Consider the following 22024-nt stretch of genomic DNA (forward strand, 5'->3'; position numbering starts at 1 on the left):
CTGTTAACACACAAGTGGGTTCAAAACGGCTTATTAAATTAATTGTTACCAAGATGTTTTGTATGTGACTTTACCTCCAGGGAGGCTCGGGGAATGCTGCACAGGGAGCGAATGAGTTTCCCAGTGATAAGCGTTGTTTGATGTGTGGTGTTTGTACAAAATACAATATAAGTGCTGCCAACTAGAAACATGAATTTAATAAGCAGGAAAAGTTATTTGAATTCTCCACATATTTTTTACTGGATTAATATCTGAAACAAGTGATGTCGTAGTCAGTGGACAGACAAACAATTTGGCCCTGGACCTTTAGGTCAAGAGTTCAAGATTAACAGAAGCCTCTGTCAGCGTCTTTGTTTCCTAGATATGGACCAATTTTTTATTTTTTTTTTAAGTAATGATGAACATTCTGAAAGTAGATTAAAGCCTAAAAAAGACTAGGCAAACAGCCTGCTTTAGACTTCAAAGTCATATGCTGAAAACCTGAGAGGATTAGCACTTTTTAAAAACAGTTTCCCCTTTTGACATATTTCCCTGTCTAATCTGAAATCTCTGTTTAAATCCAAGCAGTAACAAGCTAATGCACATCTAAATGCAAAGCTAAAGTAATGGTTTCAACAGTCAAATAACTGGGCAGGGAAGTTCAAGATCATTATTTAATTTAGTTTTATTATTTAATAATAACATGCAGAGTATCGAGTGAGACTGAAAATGCATGTCTCCTGTGAACATACAATGATATTTTTGGTGTGTTTTTCCTTTATTTGTGCATTTAAGCCTTTGCAAATTGTTTTAAAGCATTAGTGCTTTGTGATTTCTATAGACATAGGGGCAGCTGAGAAAGCAGCTCCCCAGTATGCTACCGAGTGCGTATTCCTGAGCAAAAGCTATGCCTTTGTGTTCTCTCACTGTAAATGTTTTCCTAAACCTCTCAGAAGTTATAAAAGCTCCTGTGCTAAACCTGAGGAAATCAGTAGAGCTTCTTTTCCTCAAAGTCTGGGTGGTGCTTAACCTTCCTATTAGGAGTTACAAAAGTTTTCCTAAGGAGTTGGGCTCAGTCAAAATGACATCTCTCACAGTAGCTTCCCTCTCTCTCTACCATAAGCACAAAGAACAAAGGAAAAGGGTGCAGAGACCTTGCCTGGAGCTTCAATTTGAATTTCTTGTGATAATGACTGAATAGTGCAGTGAGACTGTTACAGTGAAATTTAAACAATTGGGGGAAAAAAGTTCTTTTATCTTAGCGGGAGATAAGAAATTGCTGAAGACTTTCAGTCCAGAAAGTATTAATGAGTACTAGAGAGAGAGAGACAGTGCATAAGAGCGTGTGTGTGTGTGTGTGTGTGCGCACGCGCAAAACCTTGCACGGTTCCTCAGTAGCCTGTGAAGCACACAGAAAATAACTTTGTGCACATAAACAGGCCTGTGCTTTTATTGTGTGCTTCCAGATCCAGAAATGCTTTGAAATAGCTGTGAGCTGAGACGTGAGCAGAAAGTCCTGAGACAGGCAAAGCCTGGTGACTAGTATTATGTGCGATGTTTTTCCCCCTCTGACTAGAATTCACAAAATGTTTGAAAGCCCAATAAATACGAGACACTTTCCAGGCCTCTTGGAGAGAAAAGAACAGCTGAAAAATGATCTAAAGAGGGGCAGGAAGTTGTCCCCCAGGAACTGACCCTAATCGGTATCTGATTCAGGCTGTTGATCTTTTGCTGATTCTTTTGACTTGCAATTTTAATTCGGAGAGGATTTTTTTTTTTCCTAATCCAGACCTAGGTGTTTTCAGCTCCTGTAGTCATCATTCAGCCCTCCTTCAGCATCACTGCCACACAAATGGCCCAGCTCTGTTTTTTTTTCTTCTTCTTCTGTCTGGTTTCTTTATGCTCTCTTTCATCAATCAAGATTCCCTCACCACATCCTTTTGCAGATTTTTTGTCCCCTTCTGCTCAACCTAGAACTGTCAGACTTCAGCAGCAAAGGTGGGATCCAGGTCCCTCTCATGGGTGCAAGGAGCTGCTGCACCTCCCCAGGGACGCAGGAGATACTCTGCCAGCAGAAAATCTCCTGTATTTACCACAAGGAGGCTAAGAGTTGCCTCACCCCCTGCCTGTAAAAGCAGCGCATTGCTGTCATACTGACCTAAAGCTTCCACAAGCTCTGCTGATGCTCCTCTAGTCAGCTGTTCCTATGAAGACTTGAGGCACCAGTAGCTATCTCTTAAGCCTGGCAGCGTGGAGCAACTCCCTATTATGCAAACATTGTTTTATGTGTTTCCTCAGTCAGAACTTTGGAACTGTTATAAAACTGAGCTTAAAAAGCCTCTTTCGCTCAACTCTGAGAAACGTTTCTGCCAAAAGCATTGGATTCAATAGCAAATATAGCAATTAAGACTAATGACTGATGGCTGTGTTCAGCCCCAAGATATATGTAAGTCTATTAGTAATCCCTGATGGGAAAACATTCCTCCAGTACAAATTAGGAGTCCTACATATGCCAAAACTTCAAGATGAAAAGTTGAAATTGCTGGATTCCTTTTTCGCTTCAGAAAATGCAAGAACCTAGTCTAAGATAACTTAATTCCACATTAACAGTCATGTTAAAAAAAAGGAAGTTCATCATCTTCTGGTGTTCTTTTGGTCTTTATCCATGCATAATCAACAAGAAAAATCTATTGGCGTAAAAAAGCTTTCTTAAATACCCTGGGTTTTTTTCTGGGTTTGACTGTAACAACATGTTGAGCTCTATGGATGGTAAATCCTCCTTTTTAAAAAGAACATTCTATAAAGCTGTAACAGGAAAATATATATATTTGTGGTAGACTTATGGGTATGTGGGTATGGCAGCTTGACAGTAAAAAGTCATAGATCCACCACTAGAAAATGCCAAAATAAATTCTGCACTCTGAAGTGGCACTATAAATGTCAGCCCTTAGCATACCCAGATCTGCTACTGAATGTGATACAGACATATGCTCTGTGATGAGTTTTACTGCTTCAAAAAGTGAGATTTTGATTATGCTGTGCTGACTGTTGTTTCACAGAAGATACCTGATCTGATGCAGAAGAAGTCATGAGAACTTTGAAAGAAACATTAGTGTAAATATTCTCATGCTTATATACTTCTGCAGTGAATAATTTGATGCACAGATGCTCACAGCTAACCATTTTGAAATTTGATCACAAAAAGAATCACAGTCTGCTGTAGATGTGCAGCTTAGGTTCTTCTGAAGTTAATAACAGTAGTGGACATGCATTCAAGGATGTTAAATTGGACAGACCTTGCACGCTTCACTTTTCAGAAAATCTGTTCCATGTGTGTCACTCGGTAATGTGCTAGGAGCAATGTACCAAACTGTTTTTCATGGATAACTAAGGATCCATAGGGATCTATCAGGAAATATTTTTCTCTCTCTCTTTCTTGATCTCTGAATTTCTGCAGTCCTCCAGGCACATTGTTATCAAAGAACTAGAGACCCATATGATCATAGACAAAGGAGGTGCTAGCTTCATTATGTCTGTTTAAAAGGTCCACTGAGAGAACAAGGAGGGGAAATAAAATCAGCTCTCAAAGACCATGGAGGTCCCATAAGTGAGAGAAAACGTCATGAGAAGGAAGGATGAGAAAAGAGCAGCTGGGCTATATTGTGGGGAGAAGGGAACCGACCAACAATAAAGCATTGTCAAATGTGTGTGCAAGGAAATATGGGTCAGAAGGAGGTAACAAAAAGTGCAATAAGATGGATTCTTTCTGTTATACCCATTAAATTGCATGAAGAATATCTAAATGTTACTTTCTTGGAGCAATTGTTATTGTTGCTAGGTAGTAGCTTGTAAGGCAAAGGTGCCAGCCCAGTAGTGACTAAGACAAAAATATCTGAGAGGAGATCTCCATACAGAAGTGTCGATCACACTGTGACCTCTCTTGTATAGAGAATTATAGTTTATGCCTTCAGGGATGGAAGAAAGACCTGTAGCTCTGGTAATTTTTGGTGACTATTGTATTGTCTCATTGTGTCAACAGAGTGACAAGCAGCCTGATGAAGAATGTAGAGAGGGATGGATGGAGGCTGCAGGCAGAGGAAAGCAAGTCTTAAAGTCTGAAATACTTCAAAAATCTGCGATAGTTTTCAATTTTTCATATTGGACTATTAAATTGTATGACACATTTTCAAATTAGCCTTGTGGATCTGTGGAAATACTCTCCCCATGGGTCCTGCCTTTGTTTTTCTTTTCTTTTTTTAATGTTGCAGTATCAGGAGAGAGAGTCTTCTGCTGCTGACCCACTGCAATATTTCAAACAAGAAGCAGCAGCTGGGGAAGAGGACAGGCAGCCTGTGGCCTGAGAGATCTGTTGCTGAGCTTGGAGAAACCACTCCGTTCCTATCTGTTTGGACTGTAGTGCCCCACCTGCCCTATATGACACACTACTTCCCATTGAAATTAATCTTGCTGTAGTCTTTTACATAAGTTAGGAAATCTAATTTTTGTTTTAGCTTTAAATGTTTAAGGTTTGCATTACACAAACAGAAATCAAAATACATTTTTAGGATATCCATTTTCAACCCAAACACTAGTTTGTGCTTTTGCAGAGAGTAGGATACTTTGAAACCGAAGCTAATGACAGGAGATCTTGAAGCATTTCTGTGTTGTAACGGTCACCATTGGGCAGACAGCTGCCAAATGTCTTGCAATTAGTCTGTTACTTACAGGCTTGCATACTCTTTTCCTTTCAGAACCAATGCCCTGAGGCAGAGGAATTGGTCTTCAGCCATTTTGTGATCTGTAATGACACACAGGAGACACTGCGGTTTGGCCAGGTGGATACTGATGAAAACATTTTGCTGGCGAGTCTCCACAGTCACCAGTACAGCTGGCGCTCTCACAAGTCCCCACAGGTATGTCAGAAACAGCCCTTCCAGCGCAGCAGTTGCTGAAGCTGGCTGGTGGCTTTTTTCATTGATTCTTCATTTTTCTGTTTGGTCTCAACTGCCTGCAATGTTCCAGGTCCTTCAGGGGCCACATGCTGTGGCTGCATCAAAAAGAAAAGGTAAACAAGGAATGAGAAGACCCAGAAGTGTTTAGGAGTTACTCAAGGGTAGGACTGCATGTGCACAACCGCTTTCTGTAAAACTGAGCATTCACGGAAACTGAAACTTCTGAAAAAAAAAAAACCTAGATCGCTTGCCAGGTTTATAAAACTAAGTGATCAGTGTCTGTTTTCTGTGATGTGCATAAGAGGTTTTGGGAATTTTTTTAATGAATTGTTTTTACCAGAAGCATCCGTTTGCTGAAATTGTTTGCAGAACACAGTCAAACTGGACACATCTCCCAGCTCAGAATAAGAAAAGTTTGAAATTGTCAGAAACATCCCATTTACATAGTTTAAACAATGCAGTTTCCGTTTCCTGGTTTTTTAAGGATAAACACTGGTACTGAAATAAAATATTTTAAAATTATCAACATGAAATATTTTAATGAAACCAGGCTTTTTGGGGGGGAGTTTGCCTATTGTTGATGGTAAGAAATGGACTTTTCATCTTGATTCAAGACAGGAAAAGAATTTAAGTTTAAAAAAGTGTTTGTCAGATAGTAAAGCCATTTCTTCTCTCTTTTTACTATATACCCAGCTTCTGTTGAGTAGGAGACTTAAGGCCTGTGCCACACTACTTGCTGAACAGCACTCCTGTGCTGAAGAGTTACTGACATTTTTACAGAAGCTAGGAGAAATGTAGTGGATGTTGGAGTCCTAATTCCTTTAGAGGCTTGGAAAATGCCAGCCATAGAATGTCAAAAAGAAGGTGAAGTTCAGATGGCAATTCTAAACAGCAGCGTTTGTGCCCAAATTCACTGCTGACAAGTTTCAAGTTTCACTGGGAAGCAGAGATGACAAACTCGCTGCGTTTTTCATTCATATGTCAGTCGGTGGATATGCAAAACTACTGAATTTTACATTAGTGTGGTAATCTGCAGCCAGAGTAAACAGTCATGACTGACACTGAAGTCAAGGCCTACACTAAGGGATGCAGGACGGTAGGGTAGTAAAGGGCTGTCTCAAGTCCAGCGACAAAGGAGTTGTTAAAAACGGTGTGTGCTGTTGACGAAAGAGCCCAGAGGGGAACCTTTGGGGACTTCCAGGGACATTGGAGTACTGTACATCCCTTGTCAGGTGACTGGACATATTTTTCTCATGCAAACAAAACGCCTGTGACACCTGGGCAGCCCAAACAGGGGACTGTGCTCTTTGCAATGGGCACGTGTCCAACCGTGTGACGGGATCCCTGTTTGTCAGGTGGCAGGACTTGCTTGTATTTTGATTGCGACTGATGTAACTCCCTCCGGTCATGTAAGGCAGAAAGGACAAGGCTTGTATTAGAGAGCTAAATGTGAGCCTATGTTGCACAGTCAGCTGTCTTCCTTTTCTAGCAGTCACCATTAAACATCATTTTAACCTTTTAATAAACACATAGGAAAAGAAATACTTAAAACAATTGTAAATAAAAATTGTAAATAAAAATTTTTATTTTATTTTATTGTAAATAAAAAACAGAGTTAGGCTTTCTTCTTAATAGTTTTTCTTATCCCTTTTATGGTTACTTATATAAAATTCTACAGTTGTAGAAGTTGTACAGTTGTACAGTTGTACAGTTGTACAGTCGTTCTAGAGGCTTCTACTAACCATGTACTTCTGATAATGATGTAGTTCTGATAACGAGGTGGTTCTGCTAACGGCACAAACTGGAAAGAGGAGGATTATCTCAGCCAAAAGGGAAAAGTAGAAGGACAGTTAAAGTTGCAACTTTTTACTGACACTTTCTGTCACTTGCAGCCAAGCTGCTGAAGACCACCGGCACAGCATCCCGTGTTAGCCAGCCAGCACCTGGAGAACTTACGGCAAAGATGTTGACTTAGCTTGTCCTTTTAGTCTCAGACTTGAACTGTGCAAAAGATTCAGTTTTCATGGCTGCTATCTAAGTTTCATGCCAAATGAAAAATAAAAGTACAGGATGAAAGGAGAAAAAGTCCACAAGAAAACAGTATCACGCATTAGGGAGTGGGTAGCAGCAGGAACTTCAGACTCATTTTTCAGATATTCTTCAGCTGAAGCTGGTGATGTCAAAGGGTTTCCCCATTCTAGTTTACTCTGATCAGATTCAGATTCACTGAAGAATAAGGCTGATAAACATTTGAGAGAGTCATATTGGATTCTTGTATCCCAGGAGAGGGTGAAGCCAGCAGCTCCCTCCTCCTGCCTTAACCACACTGCTGTCCTGCAGTCTCTTTTAGCAGGGGGTTATGCCTAGCTTGTCCCAGCCCTTGGAATAATTTCAATAGTATGATTGCTCTTTTAACATTTTTCAGCAGCCACCTCTTGCCGGGAAGTTTAGAGACTAAAAAAGAACGCTGAGGTAATTTTACTGAAAATGTATGGAAGAATAGGCTTTCTACACACTACAAGATAGAAGCTAATTTTCTTTACAAAGGTCAGGGAATCTTGACATCTCTGTATAAGCTTTGTTCATTTGGTTAATGTTAAATACAAATCACTGCAAATATAGCATGCTTCAGAAAGGCATTTCTTCTAAACATCAGTCTAAACAGCACAATATTTTGTTATTGTAGATCATGCAAAATAAGTCTGTTTAAAGATTATTGCAAATGTTGTCATGTGTAAATTTTTATAATGATTAATACAAATCTTTGAAGTGAAAACAGCTACTCAGTTAAGACTTCAGGTTGTACCTATTATGCTATGGCACTTTTCTAATTATTTCCATGCAAAACTATCTAACAGCTTATTATCCAAAGGTCAGAATAATGCCCGAGCATGGACAAGCCCTACCAGTGTCATATTTATGGAATGCTAGATGACTTCATAGTTATGAAATTATTTCATTTCTCATGATAATTCTTGACTTGCCAAGTTAGTGAATTTTAAGAACTCTGAGAGCAGATTGTAAGATAAATGTGAAATAATCCATTCTTTTGGAGTCAAGGACTTCCCTCCAGGCATTAGTTCATACTTGACTTACTTGACTTACACTTGGGAATAAAATGAGTTAGGACAAGGTCTTAGATACCACATTCTCTTACTGGGAAAGAAAACCAACTTGCACAACTTCGACTGGCTCATGTTTCTTGTTACACAGGCACTAAGAAGCAGCAGTTGCCATGAAATACTTTATTTAACCTCTGCAAAATGTTTTTTTAGTATGGCAAGGCAGTTCAGTTAAATGAAAATAAATAGTTTTAAAAGGATTGTATTTCTTTTACATTCACATCAATAAAATTCTCCATTTTTCTTTTGCTAATTAAGAATAGTGAGAAATGCAGGATTGACCATTTGCATTTATTTAACAAGATTAAAAATATGCCTAAAATATGTTATTTTATGTAGTAGCAGATAGCTAGATAATGTTTGGTTTTCATTTAGAATTATTTTTATAATATTAATGAAGTTAGTATAAGGTATAATTAAAATTTGTTCAAATTTTTAATTTTAAGAAAAGAGTTATAGCACGTGGATTTCAGTGTATCGACTATTGATGGTGTCCCTCAAATTCTTGGGCTTAAGTTAAAACTCTTCTTCCTTCCTTCCTTCCTTCCTTCCTTCCCTCCTTCCCTCCCTCCCTCCCTCCCTCCCAGTCTGGTTCTTCTGTATTTCGGGGAACCTAACCTTTCCCTTTTAACTTTTACTCTGATTCCTGCAAGTCTCAGTAGCTTAGCTAGTATTTCAGTAACATGTCTGAAGTCTGATTCTTTCTTCTACTCTGTTTCTTCCCTGATATTTTCCTCAGATTTCTTGAGTTTTTGACCTTCCTTAGGGATAAGACACCCACAAGTATATAGTCCTTTTCAGAGTTGGGGTAAGTCCAAAACTGATGATATTTGAAGCTTTAAGCAATTCTAGCAAAAGTTGCCAGACCTCGTGAGTTCATTTTGCAAAAGTTAGAGGTCTGTTAGATATCATTAAAAAGGAAGAGAAGCTACATCACTCCTGTGCTTGTTGGATCCAATTTACGCTCCTTATCTTGATCTTCAAGTTGCTTTGTGGGATGGGCCCCAGTTATGTCAAAAGTCATGTTTGTCTCCAAGACAGCTGTGTTTTTCAGGAGAAGAACTGGAGCATATGATACATAGGGTGAAACTCTGAAGTTAGAAGTGATCAGATCTTCCTAGAAATTTACTCAGAGTTAAGGAATTCTGTCTTGCAAGACAGTAGGCAGTCTGAGGGTCCCACTAGGGATCATAATAAATGTAAAAACCAGCTATTCATATGAGATTCCAGTGAATATATTCTCCAGAGATTATTTACTTGCAAACAAACAGCAAAAATCTTATGTAACACACTAGTTCTGGTCAGTCATTTTCCCCATGTTCAAACTTCAGCACAGTCCTGTGAAGAATAAAAGAATACAGGCTCTACACCTTGGATTTTTCTTTCTATTCAAAGCATAATATTGTGAAGGGATGTCTGCATTTTTAGTAGCAGCTCCCATACCTTTCTCCAGAGTCAACTCCCAGGGTTATAACAACAGCCCACTTTCACTGTTCACAGTCTGTAATTCAGAAGCAGCAGGCATAGTGGGTAAAAATCAGTTCATATTTTGATGTGGCCAATGACTTCAATGAAAATACAACCAAGTTACCAATTATAAACACTATACGTTTATTTCTAATCAAAATAGGTAAATATTCCTGAAATAGCTCTGTGCCACTTTAGTTGTTACTTACATAGAATTTGAGGGAAGAGATCTGCATTATTTGCTTTGCTATTCTTCTGAATGTATGCTTGTAAACTCTTGAATAGTTATTAGTAATGGTTAGTAGGTTAGCAATACCTTCACTTGAACACCACAATCCATTTAAAGTTTTCCTTATTTTAGTGTGTGGCTTGCAAGCACAGTTTCTGCTAGAATTTTATAAATAGTATTTTTAAAGGCAGCTGTAGATTTGGAAATAGCTTTAAGTACCTCCTCTTCATTCTCCTAAGAAAAAAAAATTGAAGCCAAATTTTAATTTATGTTGCATCTCCATCAGGATAATAATTCATTGTTATTTATTTCCAAGTTGCCATTCTTTCAGGTATTGGGTTATGTTCGGTAAAGTGCAAGATGATGTACAGTACTCTGTGGGTTCAAACTTAGCAACTGTGACTTATACATCAGTCATTATTGGGATAGTTTCCTATTTAATTGTTTAGGGATGTTGCAGATTCTCTGCGCAACCTTTTGTACTTAACATAATCCTCCCCAGGTCATTTACAGAACAACATCAGACAAAAAAAAAGTTCTATGTTACTTTACACTATCTAAGTAGTGAGAAATGTGCTGTTGCTTTTCTTTAGGGTTCTGCATTCCAAATGTAATTTACTTTATAGATAATATTTTGGGCAGATAAGGGTTATTATCCATGAGGCATATGATTCCTCATAATTTGGTTACTGTTCGCTGACCAAAAGACTCTTCTAGTCTACAGTGTTTAGGGCTAGATTGTTCCTGCTAGGTTCAAGCCTGCTTTGCAGGTTGTGTTGAGACACCCAGTGCCTCCAGAAGTCCCCAAGGGTCAGCGCTGATCTGCTGAGTGGGACCTCGGTGGAGAGCTCTGGCCTGGTTTCTGCTGGCCAGGGCAGCGGTGGTGGAAATTGTTTTCTCCCATCTTCCATGCTGGGGGTTTGTCTTGCAAGCGATTATGGCCTAGGAATGGTCAGCTCTCCCAGGTCCCACAAGAAGATCAGGCCAAATGGAAATTCAAATTGTTCTGGTAACTGCTGCAGTTACCAATATGCAGAATGAACATTTTATTCACTGTTTTCCTGAATACTATTTGTATTATTATAAGTCCTAATCCTGGTCAAGGGCCACATTATGCTAGGTGTCATAAAAACACAATCGAAAAAAACCCCAATCATCCTGTGATTTAATTTTTCAATAAAAGTTACTTTAGCTTCAAGTCTGAGAATTCAGCTCCCATCTCCAGGTCTCCATTTTCCTCCATGCTGTTGCATGTTCACAGCTTTTATTTAACTAGCCCATATCTCTCAGAATAACTGTCTGCTCCCATGCTGTTAACCAGGTCCTCTCCTGATTCCTCTGAGCCTCTCAGAGCTGACAACAATAACTCCTGTTCTTCCTAAAAAGCATTTATTAGTTTCACCTAGAAAATAGATATAATTTAAGTTAATTACAGGGGAACAAGGTTAGCTTTGGTGGATCTACAAGCAATGTAGAAATCAAATCTGTGTCACTAACCATTTTGAGGGCAAAAGCTTTAAATTACTTATACAGCTGGAAAATGCTGCTTTTTCTGGACTCCACTCTTAGGCTAATTTTTAGTCCCCCATTTTCATCTTCATGCCTTGTCATATGACACTTAGCTTTATTTACTCAGCTCATATCCTTCACCCATACTTCTAGCTGAAAACCTACGTAAATTCTGAAGAGTGGATAGAAACATTCTGAGAAGAGATGTGATAAAGAGTACAGCTTTTCCTAACCCTTTCCTCTAGGAAAACAGCTTCATCTTATTCTGCCACCTTGTATGCAGTTTCATTCCCTTTTAAAACATAAATCCATAGTGGCTTAGAATTAAAAATCCAAAAAACCAGCAAAGTTTAATCAAAACACAGAACTCTGCAGTATGTATTGATATGTCCCCTAACAGAAAACATTGAGATCAAATGGTTACACAAATGAGTGCATTTCTTAATATATACAATAGAAAGTCTGTTTTAAATTTTCTCTAAACTATAAATTGCCAGTTATCACTGGATTATATTGGTTAGAATGCTTTTGAACTCCATTTAATAATTTTTGTACCTCTTCGCAAAGACTTCTCTTTTCTCCTGATCTAGGTAGCATACTTAACTGTATTTGTTAAGCGCTATTTTTAAGCAGAATTTCTAATAAATATTTAGCATTTACTTAAAACTTGGTAAGTGAAAGGGGGTTATGCAGCAATCACTTTGAATCTGTAGTGTTAGGTCAGTTTTATAACATTACGACTCTGTCTTATTGAATATGTAATACCATCTATTATGATGTCTTCTGCTAAAATAATGTTTATACCTGATAACTTAATTTTCTAAAATTACTTCAATTTTTATTTCCTACCATATATCTGTGTATCACTTAGTGTCATTTGCTAATCATTCCTAGTCACGTTTTTCAGCAGTCTCACAAACATTCAAGTAACTGATTCACGCTGAGGTCCCTTTGTGTTTTCTTGAACTGCAGTTTTTTGGCTTAAAAGTAAATTTATGCAGTACACAATTCTCATATTAATATGTCATTCATACAAATACATTAGATATATTTAAAATAACTTATGTATGTTGTTCCTTATTGTATATAGCATTTACCAGTACACAAGCAGTATGTTTAGAAAATAAGGGATTGCTAGTATTAGCTCTTTTTTAATTTTTCTTTCTGAACCATGAAGTTAAATGTGCACACATTTTTCTGCTACAAAGAAAATGAGTAAGGCAGCATATGTGAGCTAATGGCTGCTCAATGAAAGCTGACAGCGTTTTCCTTGGGAACATTCAGCTCCCGAGCAAAGCTGTTTATACAGGGTGAGAGACATCCTAATGTTGGAGCTACATGCAGTTGCTAATCATCAGTTATGGCATTTATACGGCATCTATCTTCGGAGTGCACTGCATTTTGTGTGCCATCTAGCTGAGACTGACCACTTACTACCTTTTCTCATTACTTGGCTGTCATTTCCAGCTACCAGTCTCTCCAAAGTAAACAGTTTTCTTGTTTCTCTTAGTTTTCATATGTGATGAGATTTATTCCCAACTGCCTCTGTAAGAAACTGAATGGATTCCAGCCACTGCAGTTGGACTTTTTGTTTTGTTTTGTTTTTCCTTTTCTGAAACTAATACTTATGTATCAAAGCTATGAGGTTGTTTATGAGTTTGCATGCCCACTGTACAGTTTTCCTCAGCATATTCTTGGATATAAACATGCTCATACACATGCACACACATGTGCATGTCCAAATACATGCCCATGCACACACTGGCACATACTAGCCTTTGTGCTTCCAGCATAAAACTAATTTGTATCTGAATGCAACAGTCATCACTCTTGCAAATTCAAATGCCACCCACTGAATGGATGTTTTTGTTCTGTGTGTAACTTGTGCTGAGGAGATACCACAAATTGCAAACAGGCTACTGAGTTGTAATATCTTTGAAAGTTGTTGCTGTGGTTGTTTCTTAAAACTATTAAAAAAACCCAACATCCAGACATTCTCCAAGTCCAAGTGGCCAGATCTGTGGACAGCGCTATCTCTTTTTGGAAACACAAAGCATGGGAGAACATAACATTTACAAGTTTCATTTTTTGCTAGTGTAAATAATTGTACTTTGGGCCTGATCCTGTTCCCAATTACTTAAATTAATTAATGACAGATGTCCAAAATCAGAGTGAAATTCAACCCTCACCAGAGAATTCCCACAAGGCCTTTACATAACTGTTTTAAAGGACTTAAGCGATGCTTACGTTCTGTGCTGGCCCTCTGCGAAGAATAAATTTTACCCAGAATGCTTACTGCTTTGATCCCTTATATATAACTCACATTCTTAAGTTTGCACAGCCACAAAAGATCTATATAGAGCTAAATAACCAGATCTTCAGCTGGCGTAAATTTATGTAACTTCATTGACCTACATGGAACAGTACCAATTTTCAATACTTCTGGCTTAAAGAATCTCCATGGGATAGAGGTAAGTGCGTATGGTGGGTAAATGGATGAAAGACTCTTCAAATGATGAAAGACTCTATTGCTCTGGAAGTGATTTAAGTTAAACTGGAAAAAAGCCACTCCTTTTCCGGAATAAATCACACAGGGAGTATAATTACGCAGTTAAATTTCTTCTTATGCAGTCAAGCTTGAGCTTGCCACCCCATTTGTGGAAGAAATGAAATGTTTCCAGTATCTCAGCAATATACTAAATTCTTATGCATTTAATACTCATATATATGTGAGCTGTACAGATATATATACACAAACAGATTTGCTTCCTTCTTCTGAATTTTCTTCTGAATTTGTAATTATCTGTCTTATCCCGAAGGCCAAAAATATGGCCGGGACCTGTGCTCCGTATTGCCTGCTGGCAATAAAGAGGGTGGATTTCTAGAACAATTTCAAGGGCAGTAAAGAAAATCTCTTATTTCCTGTTTTATGCTCTCTAGTCTACATAACCTCTTTTTGAACAGTTGTGCTCTGGATCTTTACCATCCATGAGTATACTGTTAAAGCAGGTAATTTATAGAAATGCATGATGCAGGCCGTCTTACGGTATTATTCCTTCTTCCGTTTGTATCTGAAATCACAGAATCACAGAATGAGTGAATCATTCAGAGAACTGATGTGCTTAGCATTGCTGACTTTTAAAAACAAAAATATTTCTCTGTCATGGGAATTCCTATCCTACTGCAAGATTTTTTTTTCCCAGTCGTGTTGAAGTAATGATTGTTTTCTTTCCAGCTGTTACACATCTGTATTGAAGGCTGGGGAAACTGGCGGTGGTCTGAACCATTCAGTGTAGACAATACAGGGACCTTTATTCGAACCATTCAGTACAAGGGCCGGACGGCATCACTCATCATCAAGGTTCAGCAGCTCAGTGGGGTGCAAAAGCAAGTAAGTATTTGATCCAGTCTGGGGAAAAAATAGTTTAATCTGAGTAAATTAAACTGCTCTCTGTTCAGGAATAGCAAGTCACTGTCTTATTCCATTTCTAGTGGGACCCACAAAAAAAAGCAAGTGTAACAGGCTTATGGGTACATTTTGAGGCATTTTTGCAACTCTTCTGTTAGAATTCACTTTGGGATGGATCTCAGCATTTAAAAGCTCAGTTATCACCACATATTTTACATGTTTTATAAAACATCCTGGCCTATAAATTCTGACATTGCTGAGTCACACAATTTCTGGCATGTTTTTATGCTCTTGAGAAGCAGAATTGTTGGTTTTCTCTTAAAGAAACTGTTTGTGTTTTATTCTGGGTGTAATTCATGCCTTTGTACTGTTGAAAGAGAAGGGAAAGAAGTAATGATCAAACTAACGTTTGAAAACGGGCTGCTGTGCAGTAACTTTTCACATAATACCTTTGCATAGATATCTGTAATAACACTACTGTTGCTCTGCCTGCAGTGGCAGAAGCCAGAGTACACGGTGGACATACCGTGTTCAGCTCATGGATCTGGCAGTGCCCTGTGCTGTGCAATAGTGATAGAGCTGATGAGGCACAAGCAGTTCCTGGCTTCACTGCGAGCCCTATTGAGACTTGGCTGTAGAGGTAGTAGTTATGGTGTGTGCCCTCATTAGTGAAAAGCAAATGAAACCAGTTGTTATAGGGATATTCATGGAACGCTGTTCCTCACTGTAGCTTAGAAGAAGTCAGATATAGGTTCTATGAGAAATAATTCGTGTATTATAGACAGCAACAACTCTTTTCTAGGTAGGTGCACTTCAATAGAGAGATATGGTACAGCCATTTAATGGCATTGCAAGCTTTAAAACAGTAAGCCTACTGGATCCCTGGGTTGTGATGGGAATGTGAGGTGTCCATGGAAACCTTTTTCTGAAGTACACCACTGTATCAACTCAGAGAGGACACAATATTTACAGAGCATTACAGTACTCTTAAAATCAAAACCATAACTGTGCCAGCCATGGGCAACATTGCTGGGTTCCTTGGGAATGAAAGTGGATATGTTACATGTTTCCTTTAGACCCATATATTACCGTAGCAATATTTGAAGCATCTTATTGACTAGGTTTCTCTGAAATTGCACATACATTTGGCCAATAAAAATAACATTTCGCTAATGACTGCCTTCAGCAGTGCTTGGGAAAACATAACAAAAACTAAATGCCAAAAAAGAGAAATTATTCTTGTACAGGTTTTTCCTCAAGTTCAGTTTTGACCTTCCTTTTTTTGCAATTGTTTATGTATGAGTTGTGTATTTTTGTGTGTTTTAGATCCTAATCTGTGGAAGACAGACAGTCTGTAGTTACCTTTCAGAAAGTATTGAACTGAAGGTGGTTCAGCATTACATTAGTCAGGATGGACAGCCAGTTGTTAAAGAACACATCAACTGCCTTGCAGCCAAGCAGAAGTTGCCTTCATATGTCCTAGAAAACAATGAGCTCACGGAGCTGAGTGTGAAAGCTACCGGGGACGAAGACTGGTCACAAGATGTATGTCTAGCTTCTAAACATACAGAACACAGCACTGTCATTCAGGTATGACTAGAAATAGATCTTTGAAGTATAACATAAAAAGTATACATAAAAAAATGTTAGTGAGAACTGGAAACTTTGCATTTAGAATTCTATCTGATATGCTGAATATGGAATATTATCACTGTGAAATAATCTTAGTGTAATGCTAGACATCTCTGCATACAGGTACCATCTTCAAAGAGTTCAATTACTTATGTATGGTGCACAATTTTGACTTTAGAGCCCAACTCTCAAGTGCAGCAACGAATAGTAAGTACATTTATTGTCTCTGAAGTCTAAATGCTTACACCTTACAAGTCTTGTAATAAATTAAGGCCAGAATGATGTGCTGTAAAGATTTATTAATTGCTAGTTTCAACAGTTGGAATACTGGAATAAAATTAACATTAAATTGGTGCATTCTCTTCTTTTTCTAGATTGTTTTCAGCCCTCTTTTCATTGTAAGGAGCCATCTTCCAGACCCAATTATCATACATTTAGAGAAAAGAAGCCTAGGATTGAATGAAACACAAGTGATTCCAGGGAAAGGACAAGAGAAGTCATTGCAAAATATAGAACCTGATCTTACGCACCACCTGACATTTCAAGCCAGGTATAATGTCCACTTCCCCTGAAAATGGCCCATGTGTATAGAAAGGAAGAAATAAGTATTTGCACTTTAATTTCTGGTGTAATATTTCCAAGAGTACTGCATATGCAGAGGAGATGCAACAGAACAAGCATATGTGGCCTGAAATGATATGACAGGAAATATTAAACTTGGTATAAGTATCCTAAGTGTTGTTGTATTTGTTTGCTTAAGCAGTACATATTTTTGTATTTTGAAAAGTAAATCTCTGAAGTCTCTTGAACTGTTTTTTTGAGAATATGCTTCAGTTTCTTGGGACTCCAACACAAAGATTATTACAGTATCTTAATAAATTCTTGTCAGATGATGCTTGGTAACTTTTTAGACACCGTAACTTGATTCATGCTTGGTTACCTTGAGAGTGTTCCAGTTGCAGAGTACTCTTGGAAAGCTGCATTAAAAAACATTAGTGCTGCTTTGGGTGTTCCTGTTCTGTAAGCAATTGAATCTGTTTACAATGACAGGGAAGAAGATGATCCATCAGAGTGTGCAGTCCCTATCTCAACCACGCTTATTAAACAGATAGCAACTAAATCCCATCCAGGTGGCAACACGAACCAGATACTGTCCGAGTTCTATGGGGCCGCGAGTCCTCCGCAGCCTGCATGGCCATATAATAGGAAGGATTTGGACAGGTAATTCTTTACTAAACTCTCTCCATGGTTATTGCCTTGACTTTTCAAATAAAGAAGTCTGTTAAAATGTACGATTGTTAGTCGAAATAAAGCATGTAGGAAGCTAACTAACACTTTGCCATCCAAGTCATTAAACACAAAGGTATTACTTACTGTTAAGTAAGTCCCTGATTCACTAATTCCTGGAGGTAGGGGGCATGTACTGGCGGAGTATCACTATACGCCTTCTGGCTTTCCTCCAGTTTCATAGATATCTGTTAATGACCAATATCAGGTCAGAATATGGGGCTGGATGAATCTTTGATCTGACCCACTTCTAGGTTATTTTCTTCATCCTCATGAAACTGATAAATATCTGGTTTTACTATAAAAAGATTTTAATGAACTTTCAAAACTGGAACGTACGGTAACCTGGTGTGGTTTGGGTCCTGACCCTACCAAGCAAAAACACTAAGCTTCTAGCATCTAAGCTACTTTCCCTAATCAATAGACCTTGCATGCACTCACATTAATAGGTTAACTTATATCCTTTGCAGAGTCAGGTCATTGGCATATATATCATACCTTGAATTGGATTTCTTGTTAATTAAAAGTAATCTCAGTGATAAAAAATCAGTTGTGTGTGAGCTGTTAAAGCTATATACATTGGCTAAAGTTCTTGAGAGTTTCTACATTTTGTTTTTCATTGTATGGTTCAAGTTTCTTAGAAGCTCAAGCTTAATGTATTTTACTTTTTGTTAGATTATTCCAAATGCATTTTAGGCAACAGTATTTTCCAAAGTAGCTATAGTTTTGATCAATTTTGAAACTTTATTGTTGTGCTTTTGCCTTGTGAAGGTCAAAAAACAAAATCCAAACCCCATTCACTAAAAAGAGCCCCAGAAATACTATTTATAATATTTTCTTTGTTACTGAGAGCTTTTTTGTGCATAAGTGTCTGTTTAGTTAACTTTGTGAAATCAAGTTCAAGAAGACTGTATTTCATCAAAGTTGAATATGTTTTCAGTAATTACATGAATCCTGTATGTAAGCTGCAGAATCTGTTTCGGGCAAGAAAAGTTTGGTTAGCCTAGGGGCTGCCCATGATAACAGTGAGAAGATTGCATCAGCCCAAGGATTAAAGAAAGGGAACTAGTTTTTTTGTGAATGCACTTTCTTTACAGGTATAAAAGCTGTTTATTTCGGCACAGAAACAGGAGAGAAAGAGTTGTTGTAAAAAATAGGCAAATGTGATTTTATTACAAAAGTCAAAAGGGTTTAGTTCTGAAGGACAGAGCAAATTCTGTTATTAATGCATTTCTTTACTTGACCAAATTCCATGTTGATCTTACTCAGTTTAAAATATGACTTTATAGCTTACATACAGCAGGATCTGTCTGACAACATCTCAGTATGTTCCAGAATGATAAGAGGAGATTTCTTTTCTTGAAGAAGAAAAACAATGCTTTGCAGATTTGTTTAAATGATGGCATATCATTTGTAGTCTTGAATTCAGTATTTCTTTACCCCATCGTTTTGTTTGTTTGTTTTTGAACAGCAGTGAACAGCTCTCTCAATGGGACAGCCCAATGCGGGTAAAGCTGTCAGTGTGGAAACCATGTGTTAAAACTCTGCTAATAGAACTCCTGCCCTGGGCTTTGCTGATCAATCAGTCCAAGTGGGATCTCTGGCTGTTCGAAGGAGAGAAGATAGTTCTTCAAATACCCACTGGGAAAGTAATTATACCTCCCAACTTTGAGGTAACTTTGCTATTCAAATTAATAAGCACAGTTTTGCTAAATATTCTAATTCTGAAGAATGATGATTAATCTAGGTGATCCCCACCTTCCAGTCACTGTGTCTATTAGCCATACGATCAGGAGTAGAAATAACAGTTGACATTTGCCACCACTGACTGAGCAAGTAATCCTGTGCACGCTGACACAGTGAATAGCAATAGCATACTTAACAGCAATGTTTGCAGAACAGTGTGACTTAAAGATGTGTAGTTAAAAATCAGCTGTACGACACAATAGGCAGCCGATCATGCATGCTTTCTGATTTCAGATGGCTCTGTCTCCTTCCCCCCAGTCCAGCCAGTGAGTCCGTAATGCAAGCCCAATGTAGCAGCCCAAGTAAATTGCTATGAAGACCAAATGTGGACTTGGGCCCCTGTTGTGCGTGACTGCATCCTGCATTCGTTTGTCACTTAGGAAGTGTGTTGACCTTGGTAACAAAGGTGACAGCCTGCGAGGAATGTTGTTTTGTGAGTCTTTTAGGCTGAGGTGTTTCATAGCTCATATGCTACCAAGAAGGGTTTGATAACACGATAGGGTGAATTACAAGTAGGGAGGGTGCTTTAGGATGCTTGCCTGGTTCTTGAATTTAGAGTTTTGTCTAATGTATTTCTCACATACCCTGGCTTGGCCATCCAAATGCTTTTATTACAACCCCAACATTCTTTATTTTTAAAATAATTATATTATTTAACACAGCAGCTTGTCAATTCCAATTGGACAATCTGATACTTCCTGCTTATTTTGCCAGCTTTTTTTGCATTTGTGGCTATTAATAAACAAAAGATCTGTCTTTTAACATGTCTCAGTATAGCATATGGTCCTGATCCCACAATGAAGATCAGCTTCATATCCACATTGTGGTTCCACCCTTGCACAATAAAGAAAGAATCAGAGGTAGAAAGGCAGGAAGCAAGATTGGCTGCATACTGGAAACTACATTTAACTGCAGTAGAAATGTATAAAATTATCAACAAGTGATAACTGGTCATTTTTCACTTACAGGAAGCTTTTCAAGTTGGAATATACTGGACAAACACTAATACTGTGCACAAATCAGCGGCGATCAAACTAGTTCATAATGTGACCTCCCCAAAATGGAAGGATGCCGACAATGGGGAAGTGGTGACGTTGGATGAAGAAGGTTTTGTTGAAGCTGAAATAAAACTTGGTGCTTTTCCAGGTCATCAAAAGGTAAGGAGGAAATTATCCTGACTTATAGCTTTATCACTTAAAAAAAATCATACAGCAGATGAAAACAATCAAGTGTATGCAACCTCTTTCAAAATTACAGTAATACATGCAAAACACAATAAGAAGATACACAATGTACCAAGAATTATTATAAGAATTAGATCATCAGAAACATTCACTCAGTTCATCCAAAAAATACAAAATTTCCTGTAAGAACAAATTAATGACTTCTCAAGCTTGTCTGGAAAACATTGACAGATGCAATTTCAGAGTACGTGACGTGGCTCCAGTTAGAAAGGGCATGAATATAGACAGGATTTCCACTGGTAAGAAAATGGCAGTTCTGTCACTATGTTACAATACCTTTTCTGTTTTTATGTGTGATGTCATCATTATTATTATTATCTTACAGTTGTGTCAATTCTGCATTTCTTCTATGGTTCAACAAGGTATACAAATTCTACAGATAGAAGATAAGACAACAATAATCAATGATACATCATATCAAATCTATTATAGACCACAGCTTTCTGTTTCCAAACCCCACTCAGGAGAAGAGGTAATGTGCTATGGATATTGTTTGTGTTTGTCATCGGCTGTAATAAGTATTTAGATTTGTAAAGTCTCAGTTGCATATGGTTGAACTTCAACAGAAATCACTCGACATAATAATGCTAAATTATTTTATATCATTTTAATTTAAAATACAGAATCCTGGGCAAATTCAACCCCAGTAATTAACTGTGATCAGAAATGTGTGCAAAGCAGGAGATTCTTACACACTGCAGGATTAGTTCTGCCTATTCTCCATCTGTTCAGACCAGTTCTGTAAAATAAGCAGCATAATCCATAGTAACTGTTGAAATTGTTCTGAGAATTTTTACTGAGTTTGCATGTAAAAGAGGTATATTGGCCTGGCAGGCTGAAATGTTTTTGTTATCCTTTTGGGAAGATTACAGTTATCTGAACAGAGACGTGCCCCAAATTTATGTATTTCAGGGAACTGCATCAAATCGTGAATATCAGTTTTCTAATAATGGGCACAGTATACTCAAGGACTAGCTTACAGTAACCAAAACATATGCATGGTCAATATATTTTAATCGTCCATTTATATATATTTATTGAAGATGATATTTATTATCAGATATGTGGAAAGAATTCTCAGAGACCAAGTTGCTGGGAGAGTTGGCAGATAAGCATAATTTTAAAGTTCCCTATTTCTGTATTGTTTTACTTCTGTATTAGTTTTCTTCACATCAGTGTCTACATTTGTGCGTTGCACATTTTGTGGCAGTCTTATGAGGAATTTATGAGGAATTGGAAGAATTTTGAGGCTAAAATTCATTTTATATCTGTAAATGGATTTTCTTCTCACAGTTATTTTACAGTGATGTAACTGTTCCCTTTGGCGCAGTCATTTCTTGCGACTGGGAGAGGACTATAGATAGCTGTATTCAGTTAACTGTATACGTGTAACTGAAGGCAGAATTTGGCCGAATATTTTTTGGTGCATATAGACTCATTGCAACTTT

At 37.9% G+C, this 22024-nt stretch overlaps 1 protein-coding gene across 1 annotated transcript in view; it reads left to right on the forward strand.

The window, feature by feature from the left end:
* Positions 1-22024, forward strand: part of VPS13B (vacuolar protein sorting 13 homolog B) — a 489316-nt gene that overhangs the window by 436129 nt on the left and 31163 nt on the right. The window contains exons 43-51 of the mRNA XM_067290363.1: positions 4731-4892; positions 14494-14649; positions 15994-16257; positions 16423-16506; positions 16674-16849; positions 17350-17520; positions 19058-19259; positions 20301-20489; positions 20902-21048. Coding sequence (XP_067146464.1) covers positions 4731-4892; positions 14494-14649; positions 15994-16257; positions 16423-16506; positions 16674-16849; positions 17350-17520; positions 19058-19259; positions 20301-20489; positions 20902-21048 — 1551 coding nt within the window. The remainder of the gene's footprint in view (positions 1-4730; positions 4893-14493; positions 14650-15993; positions 16258-16422; positions 16507-16673; positions 16850-17349; positions 17521-19057; positions 19260-20300; positions 20490-20901; positions 21049-22024) is intronic.

This window comes from Apteryx mantelli, chromosome 2 (genome assembly GCF_036417845.1).
Source record: "Apteryx mantelli isolate bAptMan1 chromosome 2, bAptMan1.hap1, whole genome shotgun sequence".
NCBI classification, from domain to species: Eukaryota; Metazoa; Chordata; class Aves; order Apterygiformes; family Apterygidae; genus Apteryx; species Apteryx mantelli.